This window comes from Leptodactylus fuscus, chromosome 6 (assembly GCF_031893055.1).
Source record: "Leptodactylus fuscus isolate aLepFus1 chromosome 6, aLepFus1.hap2, whole genome shotgun sequence".
In the NCBI taxonomy this organism is placed as follows: Eukaryota; Metazoa; Chordata; class Amphibia; order Anura; family Leptodactylidae; genus Leptodactylus; species Leptodactylus fuscus.
The window spans coordinates 136,412,683-136,437,279 of NC_134270.1; the positions used below are offsets into that span (position 1 = coordinate 136,412,683).

Consider the following 24,597-nt stretch of genomic DNA (forward strand, 5'->3'; position numbering starts at 1 on the left):
ATGTCCCTAATGTCACTTGACAAGGGACCTGTGTCATTGATGTCATTGAAGATGGCCAACACCACCGAGAACTGCAGAGGAGCCGGGGATAGGTAAGTGACAGTGTTTTTTATGTTTGTATCTCCCCTCAGTCTCTGATTATTATACTCTGGGGTCTGAAAAGACCCCAGAGTATACTAATTGTTCATGGGCATTCATTATGGGGCATACTATGGGTCATAATACTATGTGCAGGGGCCACTATAGGACATAATAGTATGTGAAGGAGCCACTATGAGGCATAATACTGCGTGCTGGGGCCACTATGGGGCATAATACTGTGTGCAGGGGCCACTATGGGGGATAATACTGTGTGCAGGGGCCACTATTGGGACATAATACTGTGTGCAGGGGCCACTATGGGGATAATACTGTGTTCAGGGGCCACTATGGGGATAATACTGTGTGCAGGGGCCACTATGGGGCATAATACTGTGTGCAGGGGCCACTATGGGGCATAATATTGTGTGCAGGGGACTCTATGGGGCATAATAGAGCGCGCAGGAATGTAGGGGGATGGAGTCGGTCGGGGGGTTGGGGGGGGGGGGGTCCATGTCAAAAGTTCGCCACAGGGCCCCACCTAGTAACCTAGTTACACCACTGGTGCAATCCCTTTAACACAAGCCAACTATTATTTACCTTTTATATTCCTTGTTGGTCTTATCTAAATTTTACCTTACAATATAAAATACAGTTTTGCACCTCAAACTTGGACCGTCTGGTAATAATAGAAAAGCTTGTCCTCCAACGCAATTCTCTGAGCGGAGATATCTTTACCACAATGACTACACTGAGGCAGTTAAACTGGAGACCATCAATATAAGTGGATAAAAATGTCATATTAAAGAATCCATTACATGTATTGATTAGAGTAAAGTGAATGTCACAGGACTGCGTGGGGACCAATTTGCCGTATCTACCATGCAAATGTATTCTGATCATTTCTCTTCACTTTCTTTCATTCCTGTCAAGGACAGCGCTCTAACATCTTGTATCAAACCTTTTCTGATTCATTGAAAAGTCTAGAAAGTTGTGTGTGTCTTGTTAATATATATATATATATATATATATATATATATATATATATATATATATATATTATAGGTCTTACCATTAATACATGTGCCTTTATATTTAAAGAAGACCCCGTACCCCTCCCGATATGTCTTGTATTCCCAGTGACATAGCAACTCTGAATCATCTCTTATAAATCTATATTATGCTGTTCCTCTGCTAATCCTCCTACAAGTTTATAAACCAATTGGCAACTGGGTGTTACCATTCTCCTAGTCTCCAGTGTATGGCACTGTCAGCACTTACAACTGGTAACACACACCTTCCAATTTATTTAGACATTTCTAGGAAGAGTAATGGAGCAACGATACAACTAAGGGACGTTCACACTGCCATTATGAATGTCCATTGCTATTCGTCAGAGTGACTGATTGAGTTGAGGCTCTCTCTATCTGTGTTCATTCCCATTGACTCTAATGTAAAAAAAAAAACATGACGGAAGCTGTTTTCCATCATGTTTTTTACATGAGAGTGAATGCAGATGGACACAAGACAGAGAGAGCTCCATCTGTATCAGTCTCTTAGTGACCTACCCTTAGACTTCTTTAAAGGCGCTCCCAACTTGGGGAATATAATTTACATATATTAGCAAATTACAATAAGTGGAGGCCCAAGAGATGAGTAAATATAGCTAATAGTTGTACTCACCTCTCCTGGCAGACCCTCTGTGACCTCTTTGGCTTCTTCTGCCCTCCAGAATGTAGTCAGCAGCCCTGGTGTCTAAGCATCAAAATGTTAGCATCCCTCAGGGTCATGGATGTCATTCTGGAGGCCAAAGCGGACGTAGAGAGATAACCGGACACCGTGAAGGAGCACAAAACTAAGACTGTTTGCCATGTTTGCTCAACTCCCACCTTCACTTATTATACTTTGGAGTATGAAGAGACTCCAGAGTATAATGATAGAAGTTTTGGCCCGAAACAAAACCGCTTGGCAAACCTGAGAATATTCCTCAAAACAAATTTTGTAAGGTTTGCCCAACATGGTCTTGTTTACATTGGTCCGTCTACTTGTTAGTGGTTCTATAGTGTACGGAGAGGGACGTTCCTGACTGACTGTCAGAAACGCCCTTCTGACTGTAAAGCGCTACGGTACCGGGACCGATAGCGCTTTACCCGGGGCCTAGATCGGGAAAGCGCACTGTGGGGCTTTCCAGCAGTATATAGAACTGCCTGTGCCCAATCTGATGAAAGGTCCTCTTTAAGTCCTGACATTGTATATAATCTATTCTATGGTTTTCTCACTTGATCTGCATATTTCTGATCTCTAAGTGTTCCTTACTATGGTAGTTTTCAGTATAATTTGTCACTGTATTTAGCACAAGCTCCAGATGAGATTCTTCACATACTGGAGATTAGATTTTTTTTTCTCTGCATTTTAATTAGATTTCTTGCACCTATCTGTCATGTGCAGCAACCCACTAGATTGCCTCCTTTATCTCCATATTACAGGGCACAGCGGCCTGTACCAGAACATTATATGTCTGCTTATAGGAGCAGATTGCACTTTGTTTTTCTTCTATTGAAATGTTGAACCCAAGCTTCAAGTGTGTGATTGGAATGGTGAAGATATAGCTGATATGGGAATGTCCGCAAATTTATTGCCAAAATGCTGCCCAAAGTTTGATGAGGGAATTGACTTTCAACAGGCGCCAAATCATTAGAGAAAGGGATCGACCCTTGGGATATGTGCCCATTTTTAATGTGAGCCATACCACTATGTGCTATACTGTAATGTTTGTGCCTGGATACTGCAGCTCAGTCCCCATCAAGTTAATTGGATTGAACCACAGAATAATTCACAGCAACTTCACAATAAAGTTCTATCTGCTTCTGGAGCGTGAGGGTAAGTTCACACGGAGGTTTTTGGATCAGAGCTTGAGGCAGAGGCCGCCTCAGGGTCCCATCCAAAAACCGAGTAGCCATGACTGAAAGCCGGTGCAGTACACTGGCATCCAGCCGTGCACTCCGCTCCAGATTAGGCCCAATAATTGGGCCTAGTCCGGAGGAGGGAGTGTCTTCAGGTCGAATCGCAAGGCGACTTGGTCTGAAGACTGAGCACCTCGCTTTTTTTTTCCGGGAGCCGGAAGAAACAGCTCCCGGAAAAAACTCCTGAGCGGCTCCCATTGATTTCAATGGGAGCCGTTTTTTTTGGTCAGGATTTTGAAGAGGATTCTGCCTCAAAATCCTGGCCAAAATATCCCATGTGAACTCAGCCTTAGAGTTCCTGTGCTAAAGCTGGCAGCTAGGTAGTACTAAACTACCCCAGATTTATCACAGTGTCTGATACGGCCTCAAAATCTCTGTGAACTTACCCTAATAGCCACTGTGGTGGTGCTAAATGTCCTAAAGACAATTCATATTATAACCCCAGAAAGCCTCTAGTTTAAGGCCCACGTGGCATCCTGCAGCAAAAAAGTGCTGTCAGGAAAAAGCTGCGCGGTAATGCATCATGGTTCTTCCCGCAGCATTTTGCACAGAAAGTTTGTGGAGTGTTCCTCTTCAGACTATCTGCTTCAATTGCATCTATAGGGAAAACGCCCGCGTTTCCATAGATTTAATTGATATGCTGCGATTTCCCAAACCATGACAGTTTAGTAAATTGCCTTGTTTCCGCACCACACGGGATTCATTACAATCTAATCCACTTTGCTGTGACTGTTTTCCTGCTATGTTTCCGCCACGTGTGACCCCAGACTAAGACTGACACCTGATGTGGGTTAAACACCGCGGCGTTGTACAGTCTCTGCAAAGTGGATGGGATTCTAGTGAATCCTATCCACACATTGCAGAAAAATACCCATATTTGCAAATCGCAGCATGTCCTCAGATGTAATTCTGCTATATGCCATAGAAATTCTGTCCCAAAGTACGCTAGCTAATTGGTGGTATAAATGAAGAATAGACAGTGTAAAGATACATCAGATTTATCATCCAGCACTAGCCACTGAGATAAATCTGACGTATTTTCAGACTGAGTTTATACTGTTTAGTAGTAAATGTAGAACCACAATATAGATGCATGAGCTTATATCTCCATGTACAACAATATCAGGGATATCAATTCTATACTGCGTCTGGAGTTTCTACAGGCATGTGCATCAGTGATTCAATTCTCATATATTCCTTTATTTTTTTTTTCCACTGACTGTTCCTCCACCAGTGCACTTACTGGGAAATTGTACTTTCCTGGGGGCAAGCAAACATCTATGATGAAGAATCCACTAAATAAGACTAGCATGTGCTGTGCTCTTGTAAGGCGCTGTATGTAGTAATCTGCAATCTTTTACACTTGAAAAGCCTTTGATTCAGATGAAAGAGAAGCCTAACCCCAGACTGTGTGAACTTTTTGTGATATATGATTCATCTGTTGCATATAATGTACAATCACGTTGTGTAGATCTGTCACTATCAGGTCAGCTGTAGACTATGGCAGTGATCCTTCACCTTTTCTTGTGAGCCTCATTGATATGTGCTGGTGGCGTGTGTGCACAATATCTACATCTGCCAAAAGATGGAGAAACACATGCTCTTCCCAAACCAGCGGTTGTGGTGGTGCTGGTGGTGGGGCGTTAATGTTTGTTCTTCATGATGTTGCCATTTATTATTCTGTACAATGTACTGGGAAACTGGAAAAACATTCTGAATGGGGTGGAATTGGAGAAAAGTTGCATTTGTGTGCATTTTTGTGGGGACAGGTGTACTTTTTAGCTATACCATTTATTACTTTAATCACATCTTATTAAAATTTTTATCAGCAATGAAACAGCAAAAAAAATGGCAGTTTGGCATTCACCATACGGGAAAAATATTTTTATAAGTTTGTAGACTGGGAGTTTACGGAAATAGGGATATTTTCCACAGTAATTTTCTACTTTTGTATGTATTATAAGGAAAGGGGGTTGATTTGGCCAGCCCCGTATCCTTGTCAAAATGGCAGCATCTTAATACAGCAGAGACCCAGTGGCTATGACGACCAGTCATCTCACGAGTGGACGCCATATTTAAATACCGACATCGCTGTATTGTTACGCCAGATGTCAGAAGGGAGTTAATGGACAGATGGACAATTTGTTTCTGTCCTGACTCACCCAGTAACATGCACACAAAGAGTGCAATTTTTCCAACACCTATTACACACATACAGTACCTTGTCCTAGCCCTGAGGTCCTTAAGCGAGAGAAATAAGACACTCTTTGACCTTAACGACACATAGGAAGTAAAATTTAGTCAAGTGGTGTTGTCTTTGTCCCGGTATATATCTAGGAAAGTTGAGCTGTCTTGCATTATAACTGTGTGAAAGGAGCCGGTAGCTGTGAAAGGAGTTTGTGTCCTTCTCCTGGAGAACCTGTGCACAACAGATCATACAGTTTTATCATCCAGGAAGGGAGACTGTGACTTTTGGAAAGCACAGAAGATGTAATTTCCGTTAGGTCATCATAGATCATTTGATCCAATCCAATGAATTCTCAGGAATAACTAAAGGTAGTACTTGCTAATATATATATATATATATATATATATATATATATATATATATATTAGCTGGTACCCGCGACTTCGTCTGCGGTGATTGTAGAAGTGGGTATATACAGGAGCGGGTAAGGTTTTCGTACTGTGTATAAGGGATGGGATATGAAATGTAACTTTGTATCTTGTTTTTGCTGTAATTCTGAGAATACGTGAGACTTTTGTGTTGAACGTAATTTGTATTTCAGCTGCTATATATACGGTGTTGGTATAAACTGTACATAGTGTCTTTGGGACAGAGGTATTTCAAGTGAATATACTTGGATATATGACATTGTATGATTTGTTATTTTGCGCCAGTACATGTAAGTTTTGGGCACAGGATACTCTTGAGTAAGCAACATAAAGTCTGGCCCTGTGCATGACAGTTTAGTAACTCCATGTGCCTCTTATTAATAGCAATTAACCCCATAATGTCCCTCACATTAACCCCTGTGTAAGAGTTACTGATAGAGATGAGCGAGTACTGTTCGGATCAGCCGATCCGAACAGCACGGTCGCATAGAAATGAATGGACGTAGCCGTCACGCGGGGGGTTAAGCGCGCCGGCTACGTCCAAGCGGAAGTACCAGGTGCATCCATTCATTTCTATGGAGCGTGCTGTTCGGATCGGCTGATCCGAACAGTACTCGCTCATCTCTAGTTACTGATATGTGAGAGACTTGGAGGTAATAATTAAGTATCTTCATTATTGAAGTCTTTTATTAGTACCTCCATATGTCTCACATATTAGTAATCTTTATATGGGGCACACAGGGGTTAATATGAGGGATATAATGGGGTTTATTCCTATTAATGTGAGGCACATGGAGTTATTAACACTAAACTAATAACCCCAAATGGCTGACATTAATGAGAATAAGAACTAAAGGAAGGGACCTGTGTGTTTCTTACTTTCAGTTTGCTAGCAGCTTCCTGTCCTCCTCGGGGAATGTTTGCAGGGTGCAGATGGCAGGAGCTATCACTATAGCAGGCAGAGACTTGAGCGATTAAGCTGCACCCCCTGGGTTTCCTGCACCCCTCTCAAAGGGGAGTGTCCTTATGCCTCAGCTCTAGCAGAGCACTGAAGAGACTCAGACTTCATTTAACTCTTTCAGGTCCTGTGCTGCTGGCATGCCAGTCAAATATGGCAGGAGTGCCACTCTTGGCACGTTTGCCAGGGGTTGCTGACCTCTGCTGTAGAGGGTAATATGAATTTTGTGGCTTGCTATGGTCCAAAGTGTGTGAGATTGCAGAGATAGTGATGCGAGTTCGGGTTTTGTGGGGGTCCTGGGAAAAACGTATGTGCGCTATTGTGACGAAAAGTAGCCTATTGCGCAATCGAGTGTAGTAACTATGTTTGTGGAAAATTTCAGCCAAATCGGTGGGGCGGTTTTTGCATGATTGACCGCCAAACATCCGAACATCCAAAGTCACAAACCCACAAACTCACAAACATTTCACATTTATAATATTAATAGGATATATATATATATATATATATATATATATATATATATATATATATATTAGATTAGAGGAATAGGTACATATTGAAAGAAAAAGAATAACTAGAGTTTTGCTTTACGTATAATCACTTATATCTTTTTATTTCATTCTGTTTCATAGTCTTAATAGCAGCCAAAGGAACAGAGAAATTGTAAGGATTACTGCAGAAAACCAAGCAATACACAAGAGGATTCAGGATAGCAAGCCGAACTATGATCACAAGAAATGGGAAGATGAATGGAAGGTGATGTTATATTCGTGCTGAGATGGAGAAGTAAACTGTGCTAATGGTACCTATGAGAGGTGCTCCGAGCGACCCAAGAACTTTACGGGAATCAGGTTCACAACAATAGGCATCTTGTTACTGCATCATAACTGGTTCTGTTCTATTCTGTACAATCTGGGCCAGTATTACTTGGTTTGAGATCTGCAATGCAGTATTTTAATACAATACATCTAAATCCCTGCTCCAATCTCATAAGCAGAGGATGCTATATCTAATGAAAACCTTTGGGAGTCTTATATAGTGTTATTCTTTGGAATCAAAAATTCTTATTGTGTAAATGTCTGACAAGTAACAACCTCAGAATGGTAGAAAAACCCTACAAGCATACTCACCTCCCCACTCCCCGCTGCTCCAGTACTGATACTTCCCGAGTACACCTTTAGTATTTGCTTTTGCTCCTTCTTACATGGAAGGCTACTCTGCCAACGCCAATGATTTCTGTCTATGACTTACAATTATTAGTGGATAGGTAGACACATGAAGGTCCTTTGCGGCAGGGGTGAACCTCCCCTTTCGCCGCCCGAGGCGAACTACAGAAAGCCGCCCCCCTCCCCTCCCCGAGAAGGGGGCATGGCCAAGCGGGGAGGGGCTTAGCGCCGTTCACAGGCAGAGAGCAGGCACAGAGATGACCCGCTCTCTGCCTGAGCGTGAGGGGCCTCCCCAAACCACCGCTCGGTGCTAAGCCAGTCCAGGACAGCTTGTCCTGGACTGGCTTAGGGAAGCAAAAATGCCGCCCTCCCTGAGGCCCTGGCATAGCGCCGCCTGAAGCGGTTGCTTCAGGTCGCCTCATGGGAGGTGCGACGCTGCTTTGCGGATAGAAGTACTGGGCCCATGTGTGGCCCTGCATGGGCTTCTTACATACTTACATAAGATGGCAACATTGTTACGCCTGATATTCCCGAGGCACAAGAGTTTCTGTATCTAGCTATGGGTATTACGGCATGTATTAGTGCAAGTACCCTCAGATATTTATTTGGTTATTTTTTTTTTTAATTCCCATTAAACCCTTTAAACACAGAAACTTAAAAAGATAAAGAGAATGTATCACCAAAAATGGACTATTACATAAACCAAGTTTTTATGTTAAACATATTTTTAGGCCTCATTCACAAGGGGCACGGGACCGCGTCAGAATAGGACCAGAATGCTCCTGCCGCGACTGTCACGGCTTCCGACAGTCGCGGCTTCCTGCTCCGTAGTAGGCCCAAATGAATGGGCCTAGTCTGGAGGATGCTGTTGCGAAGCGGACGCCAGGGCTGACCTCAGCTGCGAAATCCGCCTGAAGAAAGGGCAGCTCGCTTCTTTTTTCCGGGAGCCGGAACACACCGCTCATGGAAAAAAGGAAGCTAGCGGTCTACATAGACCTCCATTGTGAGGGGGCAGATTCTGCATCAGAATCCACCCCCTCTTGTCCTGTGTGAACGAGCCCTAATAGTTTTTATTGTTAATTTTCCAGATCACTATCAATATATTAAAAAGTATTATATCATGCCCGACATACAGTATATCAAGACTGACAATTCTGTATGGGGTTTTCTTTTCAGCAATCAACTTACCGTATATACTCGAGTATAAGCCGACCCGAATATGAGCCGAGGCCTCATGGAGTTGGAGTTTTTGGGTGCAGTAGTTGCTGGAAAGGGGAGGGGGTGTTTTGGTTGTCTGTCTGCCCCTTCCCTGAGCTTCAGGACTGAGTTTTTTCCCCCACTTGGAATTCATCCTGGCTGAATATAGGGTATCTGCTGTGCTCCTATTAACCCCTTCCCGATGGAACAGGAGCACTGCAGATCCCCTATATTCAGTAGACCGGGCACTGTCAGACACAGGGATACCTAATGTGTTTGTGTTTCACAGTCATTTTCTACTTTTATATGTATTCTAGGGAAAGGAGGGATTTAGAACTTTTATTTAATTTTTTTATTACATATATTTTTTTAAAGCTTCTTTTTTTTCCCCACTATTTTATGGGAGATTCTATACATTACTATTGTGGCTAGTCATAGCCAAAAACTGTGCTGAAAAATTCGGCTTATACTCGAGTATATACAGTGGATGGTATTACAATAGAAGATAACTCCTCTATAGTAACAGCACTTACAGTCCTATGAAAAAGTTTGGGCACCCCTATTAATCGTAATCATTTTTAGTTCTAAATATTTTGGTGTTTATAACAGCCATTTCAGTTTGATATATCTAATAACTGATGGACACAGTAATATTTCAGGATTGAAATGAGGTTTATTGTACTAACAGAAAATGCGCAATATGCATTAAACCAAAATTTGACCGGTGCAAAAGTATGGGCACCTCAACAGAAAAGTGACATTAATATTTAGTAGATCCTCCTTTTGCAAAGATAACAGCCTCTAGTCGCTTCCTGTAGCTTTTAATCAGTTCCTGGATCCTGGATAAAGGTATTTTGGACAAACAATTCAAGTTCAGTTAAGTTAGATGGTCGCCGAGCATGGACAGCCCTCTTCAAATCATCCCACAGATGTTCAATGATATTCAGGTCTGGGGACTGGGATGGCCATTCCAGAACATTGTAATTGTTCCTCTGCATGAATGCCTGAGGATTTGGAGCGGTGTTTTGGATCATTGTCTTGCTGAAATATCCATCCCCGGCGTAACTTCAACTTCGTCACTGATTCTTGAACATTATTCTCAAGAATCTGCTGATACTGAGTGGAATCCATGCGACTCTCAACTTTAACAAGATTCCTGATGCCGGCATTGGCCACACAGCCCCAAAGCATGATGGAACCTCCACCAAATTTTACAGTGGGTAGCATGTGTTTTTCTTGGAATGCTGTTTCTTTTTGGACGCCATGCATAACGCCTTTTTTTATAACCAAACAACTCAATTTTTGTTTCCAAAATGAAGCTGCCTTGTCCAAATGTGCTTTTTCATACCTCAGGCAACTCTATTTGTGGCGTACGTGCAGAAACGGCTTCTTTCTCATCACTCTCCCATACAGCTTCTATTTGTGCAAAGTGCGCTGTATAGTTGACCGATGCACAGTGACACCATCTGCAGCAAGATGATGCTGCAGCTCTTTGGAGGTGGTCTGTGGATTGTCCTTGACTGTTCTCACCATTCTTCTTCTCTGCCTTTCTGATATTTTTCTTGGCCTGCCACTTCTGGGCTTAACAAGAACTGTCCCTGTGGTCTTCCATTTCCTTACTATGTTCCTCACAGTGGAAACTGACAGGTTAAATCTCTGAGACAACGTTTTGTATCCTTCCCCTGAACAACTATGTTGAACAATCTTTGTTTTCAGATCATTTGAGAGTTGTTTTGAGTAGCCCATGATGCCACTCTTCAGAGGAGATTCAAATAGGAGATCAACTTGCAATTGGCCACCTTAAATACCTTTTCTTATGATTGGATACATCTGGCTATGAAGTTCAAAGCTCACTGAGGTTACAAAACCAATTTTGTGCTTCAGTAAGTCAGTAAAAAGTAGTTAGGGGAATTCAAATCAATAAAATGATAAGGGTGCCCATACTTTTGCACTGGTCAAATTTTGGTTTAATGCATATTGCACATTTTCTGTTAGTACAATAAACCTCATTTCAATCCTGGAATATTACTGTGTCCATCAGTTATTAGATATATCAAACTGAAATGGCTGTTGCAAACACCAAAATATTTAGAACAAAAAATGATTAAGATTAATAGGGGTGCCCAAACTTTTTCATAGGACTGTAACACCCAACACTAAACGCTGTTAGAGAGCAGAGGAGAATGCAAGATGGCCGCCTCCATAATCTTGTACAGAAAATAGAATAAAAAATATGCATTCAGAAACCAAAAAAGATTAGAAAAGTGATATATTTCACATATTACTGGTTTAAATAAATAAATAAATAAATAAATGGTAATACAGTTTTGTAAATCATAAATTCACCTCTGCTATTTCTGCATTCACTCAGGCGCATACACAATGTAATAATGTTAATGAATAAAAAGGATGAAGAAGCCAATGTTATTATGGGATATGAATACTACATGCAGCTGTTATAATGTTATTTTATGGTGCGGGCTCACGCCTTCACAGAGCAGCCACCAGAAAACAGCTATATAAAGTCATGTATTGTGGTATAAATCAGCCTTTCTAACCTGGAATGATCCGAGACAGAAGCCACTGGGAAAGGCTATTTGTCATCCATTATTAAGAAATATAATAATAAGTCCGGCTTCGGCTTAGATCGATTCGTTTAAGGCCAATTACGGTTTTCTTGGCCAGCTCACTAAGACATACGCAGTAATATGTCAAGTTCAATAGACAATGAAGAAAAGCAAAACCTCGGTGCGTTTAGTGTGTCTGCTAGTTTGCTAAGAAGTGGATTCTAATCCTGTCTTCTCTCACTTCAATCTAGGCTACAAGAAAATATCTGCAGATCACGTCTTCTTATGCTGTGGCCAAGGTACGACATGTGTATGCTTCATTGCGCAGCCATGGACCAGGAAAACGTGCGCTAAAACATGTCATGGGTCTTCTATGCGGTTTAGTTTTACTCCATCCCATAACTACCAGGGTAACAGTAGGATGGGTGCAATGTACCCAGCAGGTGGTGGACCTCTGCCACTAAAAGACAAACTACAGGCACAAACAGAGAATGTGGTACTTGCCAAGCGTACTACATCTCCCAAAAGTGACGCCATCATTGTGAGAAACCTTAGGCTTTATGCACACGACAGTACTGTATTTAACTGGCCTAACGCTTATTAAAAACAGACATATTGGTCTATTTTTGGCCTTATTCACATGAAGGCCATCACATGGGCAAATTAAAATTAATAAAAGTCTATGGGTCTATTCACATGTCTATTTCAGTGTCCGTCAAAACAGACGTGAACAAGCTGCAGCACTGGGATCCTGGATCTGATTCTAACATCTGCATGGAGTTTGTGTGTTCTTCCCATGTGCACATGTGTTTCATATACCCATCCCTACACATTGCTATATACACATGAACAGCGCCGCACCTCCCATGAGGCGACCTGAAGCGAGCGCTTCAGGCGGCGCTATGCCAGGGCCCCAGGGAGGGCGGCATTTTTGCTAACCTAAGCCAGTCCAGGACAAGTTGTCCTGGACTGGCTTAGCACCGAGCGGCGGTTTGGGGAGGCCACTGGAGCAGCGCTGCTCCAGCAGCCTCCCCTCACGCTCAGGCAGAGAGTAGGCCCTCTCCGTGCCTGTGCTCTGCCAACGAACTGCGCTAAGCCCCGCCCTCTTCGATTTGCCACGCCCCCTCCGCTCAGTCACACCCCCGCTCCTCCCCCTCCTCCGGCAGGGGGGGGGCGGCTTTCTGTAGTTCGCCTCGGGCGGCGAAAGGGGAAGGTTCACCCCTGCACATGAAATACAGGTATTATTTGCATTGTCCAGGAATTGGAGTAGCTCAGGAGGGGGCTGGGGGAGGTGCAATATAAAAAAAAAGAAAAAAAGCATACTCTTCTCCGACTATCCGTTGTCCACTGCTAGTCTGTTCAGGCTAATACCGGAGCCTTGTTGCCATAAGTCTTGCAAGTCATGTGACTGAATTCAGTGGCCTCATTTGTTGCTGGCAAGAAACTGGTGACATATGAGTGATTGATCTCAGCAGTCACATGAGACACAGGACTTCCGGCAAGACCCCTGCACGAGTCCGAATGGACACTGGGATGGACAATTAAAGGGGTTGTCCCATCACAAGGATCCTATCTATACCTCTTGTTAATGTGGATGTAAGACTTTTCCTAAATATACTGCTTCAGCAAAACTGCTTTGTTTGTCCACTATCTTACTTTATTCAATTCATTGTTGACACAGCCCTGACTTATCTGCTCAAAAGTCAAGTGATGTATCTGCTGCTCTCAGGGGGGAGGGAGGAGGGGCTAAGTGCAGGGAGCGAGCCTGTGTATCTAGCTATTCCTGTGTCTACACCACGTGACCTAGGTCCTGCTCTCAGATAGGGGAGAGGAGCTGCTTTCATTTCTGAACTCATCTTCTGTTCTCCCAGTTATCAGGTTAGCTAATTCAATTGTGTTCATTATGGCAGAGACAGGCAGTCTCTGTATGTAACACAGAATGGAGTTGCTCCTGCCTGTACTTCATAGTCCAATATTGAGGACCTTTGATGACATCACAGGCCCCTCAGCCACCCGATAGGATCACGCTATGTGGTGGGTGGAGCTACATGATAATTTGGGGGCGGAGCTAAATGACAGGTTGCATGTGAAACCCCACCCACCAAATGACGCAAGAAACCAGGAATAAAGAAGATTTTACAGCAGTGAAGACTGGTGAGTATGCGACGTGGGAATACCCCTTTAAGCAAAGGGGAATAGGTGAGTATGCTTTTTTAAAAAAACAAAAAAACATATATATATTTTTTTTTTTTTCCCGCACCTCCCCAGCCGGTCTAGGGGTTCCTCCAATTCCTTTGTTGTGTTTCTTGCAATGTGCATTTATACAATTTTCCTTTTTTTCACCCAGGGCAAATGATGAGTCTCAGACCTGACTGTCCATTATGGATACTTCCCGGAGCCACAACTCTCCTTGATAAAAACAAAAGCACGGAAAAGATTATCATAGACGATACATAATTCGTAGTCCACCGTTTCTTTAGGATTTTACACCTGAGGTGACATTTATAACACAATCTACCAGTAAATGTGTCGTGGTAAATTACTATAGTATAATAATAGTAACAGATATATAAAGGTAATGGTCAAATAAAAATGTCCGCAAGATTTACATAACAAGATGGCCACCAGCTGGTCTTGAAATATTGATTCATTTACAGGTTTATGGCTTTGCTTCCTGTGGCTGACATTGTGTAATAAAACAGGTTAATAAAACAGGTGGTGCTGAGCCACATTAAGTATTAAGGAAACAGTCTGTGAAATACATTATTAACATCTTATTGAAGTTTACTAAAGGAAATTTACAAGTGCCAGTGATATTGTGTCAGTGCAATGGACACTTCAGGCTACAGCGGCAAGATCCTGAACGTGACGCCAAGAGTCAGTGATAGGGTGCTTAGTGTTTGTGACAAGTTACATTTATTTGGTTTTGACTCTGATGTCCGGTTCTATTTACATTGTGATATAATACAGAGCTGTACAAGGGTAACGAATGGCATATCATAACATAGAATTGACAAAGAACAGGTCAACAGCCGCTCGTGACTCTACATAGGTACACACAACATTAAAAGGATTCCCAAGGGCCTTTCGTGGGCCTCATAAGTTAACCATGGTGAAGCCACTACATGTAAGGCTCTATGTACTGTTAAATGCCAACTATTATACCCTCAGTATTAGCTATTGTGCAACCAAGTACCATGCAGAGTATCCAATACATCCAATACCATCAACATTGAACCCAGTAACAGCCACCTTGCCCAAAATAACAGCCACTGTGCCCCCAGCACCATCCAAAATCTCCACCACCCCCTATATCAACACTGATAACATCTACATTGTCCCAAATAACAACCATTGTGCCCCCAGTACCATCAAAAATCTCCATATATCAACACCTATAACATCTACACTGTCCCAAATAACAGCCACTGTGCCCAAAGTACCATCCAAAATCTCCAACACCCCCTATATCAACACCGATAACATCTACATTGTCCCAAATAACAGCCACTGTGCTCCCAGTACCATCCAAATTCTCCACCACCCACTTTATTGACATCAGTAACATCTACAATGTCCCAAATAACAGCCATTGTGCCCCAGTACCATCTAGAGTCTCCAATATTAGCCACATTGACCCCAGTGATAGCCCCATTGTTCCCTATTAGGGTGCATTCACACGGAGTAAAATGGAGTGTATTTTGGAGTGTAATTTTTACACGTGGCGTTTCAGTAGCGTTTACGGAGCGTTTTTTGGAGCGTTTACGGGTGTAAAAAAACGCTTACGTAAACACTCCAAAAAACGCTCCGTAGCCCATCACTCCAGACATTGGTGGACCTTCTGCTTCATAATCCCATGTATGTTATCCTCCAAATGTAGAAAGCTCTTTTAAGCCATAACTTTAAAGATTTGGTATTCACTTTCATTAAAAAAAAGAGGTGTTTTATCTCTCCGAAAGTTTCAGAATATTTTGCACTATTTTTTGTCTACGTGTCCATGTAGTAGGTTCAGCCATTGAATTCTTTCTTTAGATCTCAGGTCTGGCAGGGGTTTCCAGCTCCAAACATTCATCTATCCATCTCATGTTCTGGTTGCTATAGGCGTGCCAAATTCACTTTTGGTTTTTCTATCAGTGTCCGAATTACACATGAAAGACTTAGCCCAAGACGTCATCGCCAATGAGACATATAAAGATTCTTCAGTTTATTTCCATCTCTTTCTTATGACGCAAATGATAATGTATGAAGCCTTGGGAATAAGGGTTATGTTGGGTAGATGTCATTCACAATCTGCAAGGGTTTGTTCAACTGGGAAATTGCTTCCAGCCCACATGTCTCCTGCTACTTACAATGCAGCACACTCCAGAAATCCGGCATAAACGATAGCGGAGATGACAGCTACATGATATCTGGGCTCTGTACTATATCTGGGTACTGACATGGTTCTTGGTGTTTTCAGAAAATACATCTTATGAGATTAGAATGTATATAATGCTGTGCCCACAACTAATTATCCCAGGAATATATACAGTCTACAATGGCTTTAAGAGTAAGGGTAAGTTCACACTGGGTTTTTTGGTCAGGGTTTTGGCATTGTCAAAACCAGACCGAAAAACGCGTTTCCTGGGCCGTTTTTTGCATTTTGAAGCTTTTCCTGAAACATTTTTTGAGGCGTTTTTCCAGGCGTTTCCTGATCCGTTTCCTCTTGGGATGTGGTTATGATTTATATTTTAAAAAAACGCCTGGCATTTACTGATCAGGTTTTTGACCAAAAAACCGCGAGCAGGAAAAACCCGTCTCATATTGACTTGCATTGAAAACGCTCACGGCTTCAAAAAAATGAACATCTCGCTTCTTTTTTGCCGCTAGCGGAAAAAACCTCTAGCGGAAAACACTCAGAAGCGTTTTGTATACTTTGAATGATGAGGCGTTTTTTGGTTCAGGGTTTGGAGGCGTATTTCTGCCAAAAGCCTGACGAAAAAACTCGAAAAGGCCCCATGTTGCGAATATGCTGCATTTGACATTACCTGCAAAGTGGATGGGATTCTGGTTAATCTTTTTGTTGTCCATTTTTAGCATCTATTTGGGGGGGTAATGTATCAATTTCACTTACATTAAAAATGTATGAATGGGTTGCATACTAAAAGACCAATGCATGAAGTTCATCCATTCTTTTCACTGACAGTTAAAAACTGGATAGACTTCATGGATAGATGGCCATAAAGCTGGTCGCACACGACTGTGTGCTAACCGGCGGATGTGAACGAACAGTATGGGCGATGCACAGAGGACACACGGATGTCCCCTGTGTGCCGCCCATGCACCATCCATGCTTCCATGGCCCCTTTCATTCAATGAATAGGAGCCGCTGAAACAGGGCCGTAAAATTGAACAGGAATAGGACTTGTTCCATATTTTGCAGTCAGGACTGTCGGCCAGCACACGTGACTGTGACAGCGCACTGACCCATTTGCGATCATGTGTACGGGCCCATAGAAATTAATTGGTCAGTTTGCTCTCTGAGAAAAACCTGCATACATAACACACTGATGGAAATGGGCATTAAAAATTGACAGTTTCATCTGTTCCTAATTCCCTTTTTTACATAGTCGTGTGCATTTAGCCTAAAGGTAGTGCAGGCAATAAGAAAAACATGTCTTCTATTGTCCAGAAACAGCACCACTATTGTCTATGGGTTATGTATGATATAGTACAGGGGTAGGGAACGTACGGCTCTCCAGCTGTTGCAAAACTACAACTCCCAGCATGCATACTGTCTCTGCTGTTCTTGGAACTCCTATTGAAATGAATGGAGCATGCTGGGAGTTGTAGTTTCACAGCAGCTGGAGAGCCGAAGGTTCCCTATCCCTGATATAGTAGCACAGCTTTATCCATCTGAATGGACTGAATTCACACTACCATTGTTAATGTCCATTGTAGGCTTCCATCATGTTGTTTACAAGGTCAATGAGAATGGACACAGAATCAGTCCGTGACCATTCTCTGCAACAGTTTATTGTTCGTTGCTGTCATCCTATGAAAGGAGACAGCAATGAACATTAAAGGGGTTGCCCCATATCAAGGATCCTATCTATACTGGTAGCTTATGTAAATTGAAGACTTTTCCTAAATATATTGCTTTAGAAATTCTGCTTTGTTTGCCTACTATGTGAACTTATTCCTCCCATTGTTTACACAGCATAACTACAAACCTATAGGACAAGTGACGCCACTCAATCACTGCTCTTGCTGACAGGACAATCATTCAGCTAATTGCAGTTTGCTGATAAAGCCTGATCTGTTATTTCTCTATGCAAACACACAGATAACACTGAATCCATTATGTACAAGCATCTGCATATTATATGATTTGCATAAGTGTTGTGTGTCCCGTTCAGCAAGATGGAGGAGGGGGGAGAGAAATACAGGACGTGAGAAGAAGAGGCTACAGGCAGCCGGCTAAAACACTGTGATGGGAAAACCCCTTTAACAATGGTAGTGTGAATGCCTCCTAAGCAAACAACCACAGACCTGGCTGCTACCACTGCCCCTCAATAAAATCGCACATGGCTATACAAAGTAGGGGATCTTTAGGCAAGTGCAAAATACTTTTTGATGGATTCGAAAAGCACCTCTGTTTTCACAGACCCGAATTTCCCATCAAAAGTCAATGAATTATGTTAATATAGTTCAGTGTATTAACTTCTAGTATATAACCATGTACAGCTCCTTCTATTAGCAGCGGACTATTCTTTGTTATGGCCGTATATTACTATAGCCAGAAGTTACTTTATGTGTTTTTTTGCACTCTCATCACATTAACACCATTAAACTTTCTACTTACTGCAGAGCTGAGATGGCTGTCTGGTCCGCTAGGAATGGATTAGCACAAATGGAACAGTGACAAATCCCTTTACTGATGCTGTGCTGGCACTCAGTCGCAGATGCCGAGCTTGGGGTGAACACAACCCTTCCCACCCTCACTATATCCTGTACACATCTCGTGATTGGGAAGCCTGCCGTGTGCCTTTTAATAGCTGCAAAGCAAGATTAACAAATCAGGCCTATGCCATGCAGAGCTAAACAATATGTTAAATCTGGAAAGTCAGCACCATATACAATATAACACATAGAAAGCTGACAAGTGAGGTCAGTTCTGCGCGGTAGTACAAGACGTATTCAAAGAACATTTAAAATCCTTTCAGAAAGTACAGATTTTCTCTGTGGAGTTCCAGATGGTATGAAGTTTCGAAGGCAAGGCTCCCGGGGCCAAAATTATGAAAAATAGCTCTCCTCTAATAGGAAGAAATCTTCCTCTCTAGTGCCACCTATAGGTAGTTACACTGTACAGCAGCATCCGACCCTTTAAAAAAGTTGGAAACATTGCTTGGGTTTTCAGCCAGAAATTTGCCCTTAGATATTTGCCTAATATGTGTCACGCTGGATTATATAGCCACAATGATCGCCATAATGTCCATACAAACAATTCATTGCTTAATTATTGGTTGTATTATGTCCATTATTTATGTATATGGCCAGTCTACAAGGGAGGCCTTCAATTTTTACCCCATGTTCTATTTTGGATAAACCACGGGTTTCCAGGTTGATTCCCCAGGTTGTATCACCAAAACCAGTATTCGGTTTGTGGGGTCGCTCTGCCTCCTTCCTCTTCTCCCGTGCTCACGGCTAGTCAACTGTACTATGGGGACTTGCTCAATAAATCATTACAATAGCAAAGCCAATCCCTATGGTACAGATAACTATCTGTGAACGTAGGAAAGGAGGGAGGAGGTGGAATGAATTGAGTAGCAGGTGCTGATTTGGCCCCAAACCTATGATTTGTCCGCAGTAGATCCTGGGAGAAGTAAGTATTAAAACTCTTCCAGGGGACAAGTAATATTATAGCAGCCACCTATAAAAGATATGTCTAGACCAATATCAATTACCTGCTGATTTTCTCTATACGTTCATAGAAAACAGTGCACTGGATTATCTGAAAATTGTAACCTTTTTTTTTACCATGCTTTGATACTCTGCCCATAACCTTCTCTCCTCTGTCACTGCAGACAACACAACGCCTACTGGTAACCAGAACTGCACCCATTCTATGGGATACCCTTTTTAGTACCAACCACCACTCTGCAACTATCCATAGAGGGTTAGATCTTCGCATCTGCTGATTCCAGCACAGTTGGAATTTTCTCTCTAGTCCCCACCATTCCTGAGCAACAAAAGCAGTTTGGATGTCAGGAGGGCGGTGTCAGGGAGGAACAGACAAGGGGCGTGATTCAGAACTCTAATCAGAGGCAGCCAGTGTCAGAGCTCAGAATTACACCCCTTGTTTGCTCCTGCCTGACACCGCCCTCCTGACAGTACAGAGACTAAATAGCATATCAGGAACCAAAACCAAAAGTGACAAAACTAACCTTAATCCATCTAATGTTGACACCTTGCAATGCCCAAAAGAAGACTATGGCAACATGGGTTAAGCCATCAGCTTCTTGCTCCATCATTCAGACTTTGACTGGTGCTTTGACTGGTGAGGCAGGAAGGAGTGATGACCACTGAGCCACTGACAGCACTACAGCAGAATCCTGCAAGTAGCACCAAGAGAACAGAGATACGTTACCATTCTTTTTTGCTTAATGTACTATATCTCCTGTGTAAGTCTTCCTGTAACTTATGCAGACCGCTCCTCTTCAATACTTGATAGCTTCATCTTATTACAGAGCGTTGTAGGTTTTGCTGCAATTTTTTGAATTTTTTGTAACATCGGTGCACGGGGAGCCCGGGGTTTGGTGAGGCCGTGGGCACAGGTTGGTGGGGGGAAAGGGGTCAATGGGTAGGTAAGACAGGGAAGGGGGCATGGGGTGGTGAGAAAAAGGGGGCACAGGGTAGGTAACACGGGGGAAGGAGGCATGGGGTTGGGGGGGAAGGGGACACGGGGCTAGGGGGAAAAGGGGCACGGGGTAGGAGAAAGAAGCGAGCACATGAGGGAGTGGGTAGGAAAAAAGGGGGTTGGCGGGCGCCAGGGGGGAGATGAGGAAAAAGGAGCCACTGTGGACACAAGGCAAAGGAAGAAGCCTGCGCGGAACTACAGGTGGGTCGCGCAGGGGGTCAGGGTTCCGCAGACGAAGTCGCAGGTACTGCTAGTGTTCTATAAAGATGGTGGGTATTCCCTAGGAATCATATCCTCCACTAGCTCCAGGTAACCAAGTCATCGCAGCCCAGTCTGTATTTGGGTCTTCAGTTCGTGTTCCTTTTAGCAGTTGTGATTATTATTAAGTAGATGTAAATTTCAGCATTAATTGCCATTGAATTGACACTCGGTTAGAAGAGTTTGTTCCTTCCACTTTGCCTCTGGGCTAAAAATACACATCAAATAAAAGTGATAGGAGCAAGTGACAAATTGTGTCATGGAAATTAATCTCTAAATAATGTTTATGGGTTTATTTTGGTCTATTTGCATTTTTATGCCCCTTCTCTAGAATATGTCTGAGCTTGCCAGCATTTCTCATTTATCACTGAGCATATACACTGGCATCTTCTTCTGGTTTGCTACATGTCTGATGAGACTGTATGCTTTATTTTCCTTTATCCGTCTTATATATCTGTTCAAGGGAGTTCAACAGTGACACCTACCGTATGCTGTGCAGATGAAGACTATACCCTGCAGTACCATGCAACAACAGCAGAGACAAAGGGATTCCAGCCAATAGCATGCCAGCACTTATGCAGGGTTATACTTCAGTGGATATACATGGTTCTCCAGAATTATAGACAGCTCAGTCATACGCTGTATTTCTGTACAATATTGTATTGTGTATTACCTAATACACATGTAGCAGAGCTGAGTTTGTTTTTGAAACAATCTATGTCATTGCGAGGTGTCTTATTGGTTTTCCATAGACTTGCATTTACAATCCCCTACATTGTCCCTGTAATCTATCAGCAGAATACAGGCTACTGTTTACTGGGGCATCTGTAGGGTAGAGAAACAATCAGACAGGGGTTATGTGGGAGGGCAGGGGGAGATGGGAGGTGGAAGGAGCTTTGTTGGAGGAATATGCAGAATATGTTGTCACTATACAAGAGCAGTGCATAAATGATTACAAAGTGTGGGCTCCTAAAAAGGCACATTTCGTAGGAAAATGGCCTATTATCTTAATCCAGTTTTCAGGTTATATTTATTGTACGTTTCCATGTCTGTGTTATATTGTTTACTTTGCAGCAGTCATCAGATTATAGACAGCAGGGTGGTTCAGAGGTTAGCATTGCTGTCTTGCAGAGCTGGAGCCCTGGGTTCGAATGCAGCCAAGGACAACATCTGCAAGGAGTTGTGCTGGTTTCCTCCAGATACCAGGGTTTCTCCTAAACTCCAAAGACATCCTAAGGGTTTGTTCATGTGGATGAAGTTAAGATGGATTATGCCTTAAATCTGCTTTGAAATCTTCCTCACATTCATTTCAATGAGTAACAAACACCTCTATTATATGATTCACAATGTGCTATGGTCACAGCTTATCTGCCCTCCAACCCTTCATTACACAATGGCCTCTGCAATGTCTATGTCCCAGTCACCTCCAGGCTATGGTGTCTCAGGGTTACAGGACAGACCCAGACGCCTCCTCTCACTCCCAGGATCTGCCCTGATGTGCAGGCTCTGCAGCCTTTTATGGCCCACTAATGAGCCTATGACCCACACCTGGGGCTGAAACCCATTCCAGACCCGCACTGGACCACATATAACTCAAGAATCTGGGGCTGATATAGTGGGACTCCAGCACTTTGCCTGTCAATATATATATATATATATATATACAGTCCTATGAAAAAGTTTGGGCACCCCTATTAATCTTAATCATTTTTAGTTCTAAATATTTTGGTGTTTATAACAGCCATTTCAGTTTGATATATCTAATAACTGATGGACACAGTAATATTTCAGGATTGAAATGAGGTTTATTGTACTAACAGAAAATGTGCAATATGCATTAAACTAAAATTTGACCGGTGCAAAAGTATGGGCACCTCAACAGAAAAGTGACATTAATATTTAGTACATCCTCCTTTTGCAAAGATAACAGCCTCTAGTCGCTTCCTGTAGATTTTAATCAGTTTCTGGATCCTGGATAAAGGTATTTTGGACAAACAATTCAAGTTCAGTTAAGTTAGATGGTCGCCGAGCATGGACAGCCCGCTTCAGATCATCCCACAGATGTTCAATGATATTCAGGTCTGGGGACTGGGATGGCCATTCCAGAACATTGTAATTGTTCCTCTGCATGAATGCCTGAGGATTTGGAGCGGTGTTTTGGATCATTGTCTTGCTGAAATATCCATCCCCGGCGTAACTTCAACTTCGTCACTGATTCTTGAACATTATTCTCAAGAATCTGCTGATACTGAGTGGAATCCATGCGACTCTCAACTTTAACAAGATTCCCGGTGCCGGCATTGGCCACACAGCCCCAAAGCATGATGGAACCTCCACCAAATTTTACAGTGGGTAGCATGTGTTTTTCTTGGAATGCTGTTTCTTTTTGGACGCCATGCATAACGCCTTTTTTTATAACCAAACAACTCAATTTTTGTTTCCAAAATGAAGCTGCCTTGTCCAAATGTGCTTTTTCATACCTCAGGCAACTCTATTTGTGGCATACGTGCAGAAACGGCTTCTTTCTCATCACTCTCCCATACAGCTTCTATTTGTGCAAAGTGCGCTGTATAGTTGACTGATGCACAGTGACACCATCTGCAGCAAGATGATGCTGCAGCTCTTTGGAGGTGGTCTGTGGATTGTCCTTGACTGTTCTCACCATTCTTCTTCTCTGCCTTTCTGATATTTTTCTTGGTCTGCCACTTCTGGGCTTAACAAGAACTGTCCCTGTGGTCTTCCATTTCCTTACTATGTTCCTCACAGTGGAAACTGACAGGTTAAATCTCTGAGACAACGTTTTGTATCCTTCCCCTGAACAACTATGTTGAACAATCTTTGTTTTCAGATCATTTGAGAGCGGGCTGTCCATGTTCGGCGACCATCAAACTTAACTGAACTTGAATTGTTTTGTTGAAAGAAATGGTCCAAAATACCTTCATCCAGGATCCAGGAACTGATTAAAAGCTACAGGAAGCGACTAGAGGCTGTTATCTCTGCAAAAGGAGGATGTACTAAATATTAATGTCACTTTTCTGTTGAGGTGCCCATATTTTTGCACCGGTCAAATTTTGGTTTAATGCATATTGCACATTTTCTGTTAGTACAATAAACCTCATTTCAATCCTGAAATATTACTGTGTCCATCAGTTATTAGATATATCAAACTGAAATGGCTGTTGCAAACACCAAAATATTTAGAACTAAAAATGATTAAGATTAATAGGGGTGCCCAAACTTTTTCATAGGACTGTATATTATACAATACAATAGGTGACATTAGTCCTCATATATATATCTTTACATTCTTTCCAGTACTTCTACCCACTCAGAATTCCTTCCACTTGAAAACAACATCTTAAGATTTATCCACTTCACAAGTGATCTCTAATCATTTCCCGTTCTTTGGCTTTTTTAGCACATCATTTTGTAGAAATAAGACTTTCAATCTCCTGAAATTTGTCCTCTTCAATAAATCACAGTGGCACAAGCGGCATCGCCTGCTCCTGACTAGACATTACAGCCAGCTTCAGAAAGATCTCTTCTTCACTGCTGCAGTTAAAGGGAAAATGGAGTTGTTGTATGGAGAATGGGAATGTCCTCCTGTGGATTGCTATGTCTCTATTATGCCCTGGATAATATTTGGGATATACAAGATATACAAGGTAGTCATTTCTTAAAGTGCTATATCCTTCGTAACCACAGTGAAGACAGGTTAACTAGGGATAGATCACATTTGTCACCTCATCTGGATCTCAACCAAACCTCCAAGATTGCTTCTTTTTTTGTATCTCCTTTAATGTGAACAATGGGACATATTTATTATGCCTTGTAGGCCGGTTTTCTACGAGTTGGCGTTATGCACGAGAAATTGCAACTTTTTTACTTCTGC

At 42.4% G+C, this 24,597-nt stretch overlaps 1 protein-coding gene across 1 annotated transcript in view; it reads left to right on the top strand.

Moving 5' to 3' along the window:
• The window catches only part of LOC142210062 (sperm axonemal maintenance protein CFAP97D1-like), a 66,105-nt gene extending 41,720 nt beyond the window's left edge, over positions 1 to 24,385 (top strand). Inside the window, exons 4-7 of the mRNA XM_075279092.1 lie at positions 7,251 to 7,374; positions 11,800 to 11,847; positions 11,958 to 12,089; positions 24,188 to 24,385. Of these exons, the coding sequence (XP_075135193.1) occupies positions 7,251 to 7,374; positions 11,800 to 11,847; positions 11,958 to 12,089; positions 24,188 to 24,385 (502 nt within the window). The remainder of the gene's footprint in view (positions 1 to 7,250; positions 7,375 to 11,799; positions 11,848 to 11,957; positions 12,090 to 24,187) is intronic.
• Positions 24,386 to 24,597: the final 212 nt, after the last annotated feature.